The 8,230-nt window shown below is 53.4% G+C and overlaps 1 protein-coding gene across 4 annotated transcripts in view; it reads right to left on the bottom strand.

Moving 5' to 3' along the window:
- NTRK3 (neurotrophic receptor tyrosine kinase 3) overlaps window positions 1-8,230 on the bottom strand; it is a 398,556-nt gene that overhangs the window by 77,992 nt on the left and 312,334 nt on the right. For all 4 annotated transcript variants that reach the window (XR_005796183.1, XM_040493712.1, XM_040493713.1 and 1 more), the window contains exon 13: window positions 1,474-1,604. Coding sequence is in view for 3 of the 4 variants with exons in the window: in XM_040493712.1 (XP_040349646.1) it covers window positions 1,474-1,604 (131 nt within the window). In the remaining variant the exon portion in view is untranslated. The remainder of the gene's footprint in view (window positions 1-1,473; window positions 1,605-8,230) is intronic.

The raw sequence follows: 8,230 nt of genomic DNA, 5'->3' as shown, positions 1-8,230 counted from the left end.
CATATGGCCTTCAAAGCCTAAGATATTTATTATCTGGCCCTTTTAGAGAAAAGGTTCAGACCCCCTATTCTAGCTGGTCAGTGTAAGCTTGGAAGGCCATATGTCATGTGTCTAAGCACATTCAATAAGACCAACATTGAGAATGATGGTGATAATAAAAACCAGTAGCAAGTACTCTTTATTGAGCATTTACTATGTCCCAAACAATGGATGAACAATTTTACATGTTGTGTGATCTCATCACCAATGCTTTTAAGGAAGGATATTGTATTTCCCATTGTACAGATAAAGAAACTGAGGGCTGGAGATGTTAAGTGTCTTGTGTGGGGTTGCACAGCTAATCAGTGGCAGGGTGGGGTCTCCCTCAGGCTCTCTGACTCCCCCGCTATCCCTGGGGGCTGCAGAGCATCTGTGGAGGCCATCTGCCCTCCATGGACAGGCAATATGCAGACACACAAGACTGTGAATATACAGACCCCAAAGTCACAGAAGCATGGAACTGTCATTGTGAGTGGTTTGGTTGGAGCCCTCAGTGCTAAGGGCGGGACCCTTTTGAGGTCCCAGTGAGAGTCCTCATGGGGGGGGGGGGCGGTATCTCTTGCTCTCAGCCCAGGACACCAGGCAGAATTCACCCTCCTCTCAGAGGCCTTCCTGTGGCACCCATGGAGGTCAGTCCACGCTCCAGAGCAGGGCTCCTGACACCTACTTGGCCCTTGTCCGTACAAATCATGTTCAGAGATTTGTTTAGCACTGATTTATAGGAGAAGCTGTTCTCTGCAGGCTGAGTGCAGGGGTGGGGAACTGGTGGTAAGTCTCTTCTCTACCACCCCACACAATTCAGCTCCTGCACTGCTGGCTCAGCAAGACAAAAGTCCTGTGGTTCCTGGGTCCATCTAAGTACCTGCCAGGAGGCAGTTACCCTCGGGGGTCTGAACCCGGATCACATGCGTGGGGGTATAAGAAATTTTTCCGGGTTCACTCACTAGTCTCCCTGTGCTTAGTTAGTAGCTGGTCCTTCCCCACTCTTCTCCTTCTATTCCCAGTGACGTCTGCTGCCCTTGACCGGGGGCTCCCAGATTCTCCTTCAGCTGCCCACCCTTCACTCAATTCTATTCCTGAGAAACGTCAAGTGACTCTCCAGGCACGGACGACACATCCTGTTGAGGTCACTGAGGAGGGGGGAGGGCCAGCTGGGGACAAGGATGGGGACCCAGGCCCTTTCACAGGCTAACGTACTCCTCCAGCTGCACCTCAGGCACAGCCCCCTTAGGTGCCGTAGTTCTTGACTTCCAAAGTCAGAGGAAGTCGGTGTGGATCCAACGGAAATCTCGCTGCCCTTAGAGCAAGGGCCCCTGATTACAATGGATGAAGAATGCCCCTTCACACCAGGAATGGAGCGAGCCTCTCCCGCCTGCTCCCCGGCCCCCAGCACCCCCTCCTCCTTCCTGGGGCCCGCAGACCTCTGGGATTTACCTTCACGGCCACGAGCATCTTGTCCTTGGTCGGGCTGAGGTTGTAGCACTCGGCCAGGAAGACCTTGCCAAAGGCTCCCTCGCCCAGTTCCCGCTTCAACACGATGTCCCTCCTCTTAATGTGCTGCACATCTGTAGGAGGGGGACAGAGGGGAGAGCAGCTGATCAGTCCTAGGCACCTGTCCTCATGACAGCAGGGGGTTCTACTTCTGGGTCCACAGCCTGGGAGAGGCAGACACGGCCAGGAACCCCAACTCGGGCATGACAACGGGCATCATGTTGTGGTTTCAGTCTGACGCAGAACCAAATCTCACCTCTGTCCCTGACCCGCCCCAAACCTGTCTAACAGCTGCCTCAGCTGGAAAACAGAATCAACAGTAGCTAAAGCACAGGATTCTGGTATAACTAGCTAGTTAGTGTGTGTGTGTGTGTGTATGTGTGTGTGTGTGTGTGTGTGTGTGTGATATACACACACATATAGATCAGTCTCAACAGCTACTCTCATGTCACAGGACTCCCCTGGACATAGTGCACATTCTGATTCAGTCAGTAGCTCTGAGAATCTGCACTTCTAACAAACCCTCAGGTAACCTGTGTGCTGTGGGCCCTTGGACCGCACTTGGAATTGTGAGGTCTCTGGGGTGTTCAAAATCAGGTTTGAATCCTGACTCCACCTCCTTGCTCATTTTTTGGGCTTGGGGAAGTTATTTCATCCCAGTGCCTCGATGTCCTCATCTATAAAATGGGATTAACACCAATACCTTTCTTGTTGAAGTCTTGTAAAGATATGAGATAATCCATTTGAAGAGTTTGGCCTGGCACCTGGGACAGTGTGTGTGTGTGTGTGTGTGTGTGTGTGTGTGTGTGTGTGTGTGTATGTGCGCGCGCATGCACACACACGCACACACACGATTCTTGTTATACAAGAATGGCTGTGACAATCCTAGCACGGTGCCTGGTTTGTGATAGAGATGACTCTGTGGCAGCTAAAATTATCTGGGGGAAGCCTTTACTTGACAAATCCCTCTCCTCTGGAAGACCAATGAGATCATGAAAGCCAAGTCCAGAGACTGTCCCAGAACCACGGTCCAGGCAGAGAACAGCCGCGACCCCCTCCACTAATTCAGCAGGCCAAGTCCATCTGCCAGGAGAGAGCAGAGATATCACCTCAGCCGTCCCATCTACTTGGAAAGAATGCTACGAAGGAATAGAATGAGCAGGGGGCTAGTGATGTAAGGCACAAGCCAGAGTTTGCTCACTGACCTTCCCCTTAAGTCTGCAACAGGCAGAAGCCCACTAAACATCTGTATTAACACTACAAAGAGCATTGCAGAGCCAGGAAAGAGGATTGTCTCAAATGACCTTGTCACAAACTGAAAACCGAAGACAGAGGACTATGGCAGACTGTCCCCACGAGCGAGGACACATGTGACAGGAACAGACGAGGGTGGCTGCAAGGCTTTGCTTAGTGTTTTGGTTGGCTTGGGAATTCCTTTCAGAATAGACTATACAAACCTCTTTGTTTTTGTTTTTGTTTTGTTTTTTCCTATCAGAATTCTTGGTCTCCCCACGGTGTCCCAGATGACCCGCGGATCTGTGGGAGGAAGCATTTACAGAGCATTTTTCTCTCCTCCCCCGCAAGACAGAGCTGCAGGCTCCCAACGGCTGGTGGCCGCTCCTCACGGGCCACGTGACTGCCAGGTGGCTGCCGTGCTCTGCAGGGCTTTGCCCCAGTCTTCGCAACAAGGGAATTAAAAATTGGTTCCCTTCTTTACACCCTCTGTTGCTATTTCTTAGCCTCTGAGGAATGGTATTTGTCGGCCTTAAGGGGAAGGCTAAAGAGTCTCCCACTGAGACAAAATGGGAGGTCAGGACCTGTCTCGGGGGAGGCCATCTGCTCATCACGGCATAATCATTCCCGGGTGACTAGTGATGACGCACAGGGTCCTGCAAGGTGAGCATCCTGGTGTGGCCGCGGAGCGGAAATGGGCTGGGAAGGCAGCTTTATAAGGCCACGTCTGCACTTCTGAACATTGCAAGGACTGGTAAGGAATGAGAGGTCAGGGGCACCTGGATCGAGACCTGGATCCTCCACACAGTATGGGCTTGGGCGCCTCACAAAGCATCTTAGGACTCAGTTTCCTTATCTATAAAATGGGTGTGGGAAGATAACACAAGTTCTACTTACCTACTACACGAGCCATTGCATATGAAGGTTTGTAATTCCTTAAGTCTTCTTAAGTGTTGCATCATTATGGACATTATTTTACAAGCAGGAGAAACAAGGGACAAGTCAGGAGTCCCCAGCTGATGCTGAGACGGGACTAGAATCCAGAGCATCAGGACAGGCCAGAGTAGCCAAACCACTAGGGACAAGCTCCCTTTGGCCCCAGACCCCACCCTAGACCCCAGCCTCCCTTGGCACTGTAAGAGGGCAGTGTTGTTCTCAAACCTGAGCTGCCACAGAATCATCTAGAAGGCTCGTTAGAGCAAATGGCTGGGTCCTTCTCCCAGAGATTCCCATTTGCTAGGTCTAGGTCGGGGCCCAAGAATTTGCCTTTCTAGTAAGTTCCGGAGTAATGCTGACGTTGCTGGTCCGGGCACCCCACTTCGAGAACCACTGGAACAGGAGGGCATGGGAAGGGGAGGAATTGGCCAGCTCTTAACAGACAGTCGTGTGTCCACAAATGCTGTATCCGTTTTTCACCATCCGAAGGCCTGCAAGCCTGGACTTACCAGAGGCCCCTCCTCCCCGCCGAGCTGTGCAGCCTGGGCTGCATCAAGGTCCCTCTCGGGGCCTCAACTACTCATGCATGTGATGGTGATCATGCCTCTCTTGCCTCCTTGTGTTCCTGACACACCCCCATAAAGGCAAAGCTAACAGTATATAAATCTCTGGGTCCCTTGGTCCAGCTCCGGGCTGGGCCACCTCACCAGCCCTGCGAGCTCTCCTCACTCACGGTAGCTGGGAGCAGGATGAAAACGGAAGGACGGAAGGACAGGGGGAGCTCCACAGAGAGCATGCTCTGGTGTTCAGCTTCCGAGTCTCAGAGCCTGCTCCCTCCTCTCCCTCCCTCGGCAGCAACAATCACAGGCCCTGAAAGGTTCGGGCAAGTCAGGTGGAGGCGGCAAAGAGGGGACCGTTTCTCAACTCTCCCTCCACGTCCCAGGAGTTCACAGTGTGGCAGCAGCTATGGAGCCCCAACCACGGGAGGGGCAGCGTTAACAGCCGTGGGCCTTGCACAGTCATTGGGGGGGGGGGGGCAGGGGGGAAGGTAAGCACGTTACTGCAAGCACGAAGCAGAAGCCTCCCACGGACCCAAGTGTCTTCCCCAAATCTGCAAACAGATCTTTTCCAAAGACTTGGAAACACCCAGTGGCTCAGAATAAAACGGGCCTGGCTCACTCTAGTTGTCTTCAGGGAGAAGTATTTTGAGAGTAATACCTGAGCTTTGTCCACAAAGGGGGAGGGGAGATCTAGAAAGGGCAACGGGAGGAATGGAAAATAAAAACAGATTCCATTCCACCATAAATGCTCCCCCAGGAGAGAACACCCTCCCTCCCCTCCCCACCACCAGCCATGGTGGTAAGAAGTTCCACAAGACACCTGGAGGCTTCCGCAGAGAGAGGCTGGGTTTGGGCCAGATGCATAAGGCAAATCACTTCCGTGTGGACAGCCCCATGAGCCAACAAGACTCAAGGCTCCACGGCACCATCCGAGCAGCTGCCCCCCACCCCACACCTAAGTTGGAAGAAGTAGGGCAAAGGGAAGGTAATCGATGGCCAATGCTACTCTTTGGTCAAATTCAATTCTGCTGATAAGCACCGGAGACAAGGGCTATTGTGCCCCATTCACGGATGGGAAAATGGAAGCAGGGGCAGCTTCTTAAAGTTCACAAGGCCAGACAGTGGCCAAGGAAGGACTCCCTCCTTCATACGGCTCCCCAGCTCACGCTCCGTCCACGCCTTTCTTCCATCCTACCCTACTTCATGGCCACCAAGGCCATCCGGTCCACAGAACGTTGCCCCTCCGCCTTCCCTTCTTCCAACCCTATCCGACTCCTCTTACCCTGCTCATCCTGGACTCTATCACCCAAGGCAAAAGGAAGGTGCACCTTCCCAGAGGCTCGGGGGAGGAGGGGTGGGACGGGAAGAGTGTGGGAGGAGAGGGCGCTGCTCGGCCCTGGGGATGGCTGGAGTGAGCCATTCCCATTTCTGACGTCCTCGTGTCTGTTTGGGCCCCTTTGTGTGCTTCTTTTTAGCTCACACAGTGCTGCTCAGAGCTGCCTCTGGTGAAGCCATTTGACCCGCATGCCAAAAAGTGATGGATTCTCCTAGGAGGAGAGGGCATCAATCTCCTTTTACTGCCTGGCTGGCTGGCCCAGCAGAGTCTGGGTCACAAGGCTCAGACGCTGGGACACTGGCAGGGGAGGAGGAGGGAGAGGGACGCACGGCCCAGGCCGTGGGAACACCCCCCCACTCTCTAGCAAGGAGGGGCTGCTACAGAGAGAGCCAGGGGGCCGGTGCCCGGTAGGAGGGGTCTTTGAGAGATGTCTCGGGCGCCTGGAACTTTCTGGCCTGACTCTTCCCTAGCTCCTTTCTTCGACAGAGCCCCCACTTGGGGTCTGCCAAAGGAAGCCATCCGTAGGGTTTCTCGTTCCCGCCGGACAACTGGTTCATCAGACAGAACAGAATGAGGGTTTCTGGGTTTCGGTTACTGCTCCATGAATTTTCCTCTGCAGCGAGGACCAAGATATTTATACCATATGTATGGGCCTCCCTGCTGTGAGGTCTTCCAGATCTGGAGTGAGCTTGACCTAGGGCGAGATCACGAATCCAAGCAGGTCACAGCCACCTCGGTACAGAAGGTCTCGGAGCCCGTACAGTTCAGTGGGCAGACTGTGGTTACCCCCTCGTCCTCGCCATGTTCCCCTGGGGGAGGTGCCTCACCCAGTGCCTTCTGTGACCTACACAGGTCCACCGAACAGACAGACATGGCCAGAGACGTAGGTGACCACTGTCAGCCCCACGTTCTGGGGAAACAGGGATGTGCCAGGCATACACATTACTCAGCGCTGCCGACCAAGAGGAGGCATAAAACCCCCCAAAATGGTGTGGCTGAAAAACCAAGGACTTGGAAAAAGAGATGGGTCTGTATTTGAACGCTGACCCTGCCACTCACTGGGCTGAATCCACCCTCAGGCTCTTGTTCCTTATCTGTAGAATGGGTAAGTGACTTACCCACTCGGCAGAGTTCTTAGGAGGACAGGTTTAAACTTTCTGGATAATAGAGACAATTGGAGCGATCTGAAACATGATGGGCATTTAACACAAGTGTGTTCCTTCCTTTCTACAGGATTTTCATTTTACCTGAGAGCTCAGTCTACTGTAAACAAAACAGTGACTTGGAAAGAAACCTGAAGAGGGGTCAAGATATTCTCCTGAAAGAAAATGGCTGAGGCTGCTCCTGGGTGGGGGGTGGGGGGTGGGGGCGGGTCTCAGCACTGACTCAGACTGTCCAAGCCTGCCACCACCATGTCCAACCTCCTCCCTCTTCAGAGTCCAAAACAGTTCGTGGGAGGAGGTTGGTCAGACAATGGAATAAAGACATCGAAGGTAGAGACAGCCACCTAGTAAAGATTACTATTGATCAGTAGGGGAAAAAACCCCAGATTTCCCAGGGTCGGTGTTTATAAATAATTGTGGTCCTGACTCTGCTGTATGTCAAGCAGCAAATCACGCCCAAAGGCTGGCATGCTCCCTCAGTCAGACCCAGAATGTTTTAGCAGAAGTCCACTGGCCACCTCGGTGCTGTGGCTAATGATTGTTCTAGGAGGGCGTGCACCCAGGCAGCACCCAGACCGTCCTCCCCTGAAGGCTGTTTCCTAAGAGACTCAGAAGCAGGCCGTCCCAGCAGCCCGAGGGGACCTCAGCCCTTAGCTGAAGCCTGATGGGTTCTCCTGACCACCCTGCCTTCCCTTCTCACCTGGCCCGTTGTCATACCCGGTTCCTAACTTTCTCCCATCAACTCTGTCTCACTCTGTGCTTGTCTCTTAGCTTACGGTGTTACCCCTGGCGCCCTTACTGATAATAAAAATAAGTTCCGTCAATAGAGCACTCACCCCAAGCCAGGCGCCACGCAGTGTGCAACGTGTGGTCTTGCCTTCACAGCTGTCTTAAACACAACGTGCTGCTGAAGTTCAAGGTGATAAAGCAATACGCTCAAGGTCACCCAGCTGGTAGAGGTGGCCCATCAGACTCTAGAGTCCAGTGCCACCCGGCTCCCCGTCACTCGTGACAGCCCCCTCACCTCTGTCACTTGTACCCTCGTGGAAGGCACTGCTTTCTGAACCAGCAACTGTGATTGGTGGAAACCAATCCCATCCCTAAGGACAGACACAGAATCATTTCCAGTGGAACCTGTTCTTGCCACCCTCGGCTGTCACCCTCGGAGCTCAACACGGGCAGCACGACGGCCTCTGGAGATGAGGCTGGCACCAGAAGGTAGAAACCCGAGGCCCCCTCACAGAAGAACAGAGGGGCTCCATAGCCTTGGGGCTCTCACATTACAAGGTAAGTCCTGAGGGCGCCTGTGCGGTGAAGGAGGAGGGAGATTCTTGGCAGGCAAGGGGGGAAGGGGGAAAAAAGGAGGAATGAAGAATCTCTGAGAATTTGCACTCGCCGGACCCCAGGGTCTCAGGCTGCCAAAAATGCTCAGAAGAAAACATCAATTCAATACCACACATTTAATTGCACAT

The sequence above is a fragment of the Herpailurus yagouaroundi genome, unplaced genomic scaffold (genome assembly GCF_014898765.1).
Source record: "Herpailurus yagouaroundi ecotype Mexico unplaced genomic scaffold, PumYag 185, whole genome shotgun sequence".
Classification (NCBI taxonomy): Eukaryota; Metazoa; Chordata; class Mammalia; order Carnivora; family Felidae; genus Herpailurus; species Herpailurus yagouaroundi.
The sequence above is the reverse complement of the archived record's forward strand: the minus strand, read 5'-3'. Positions and strand labels throughout refer to the sequence as shown.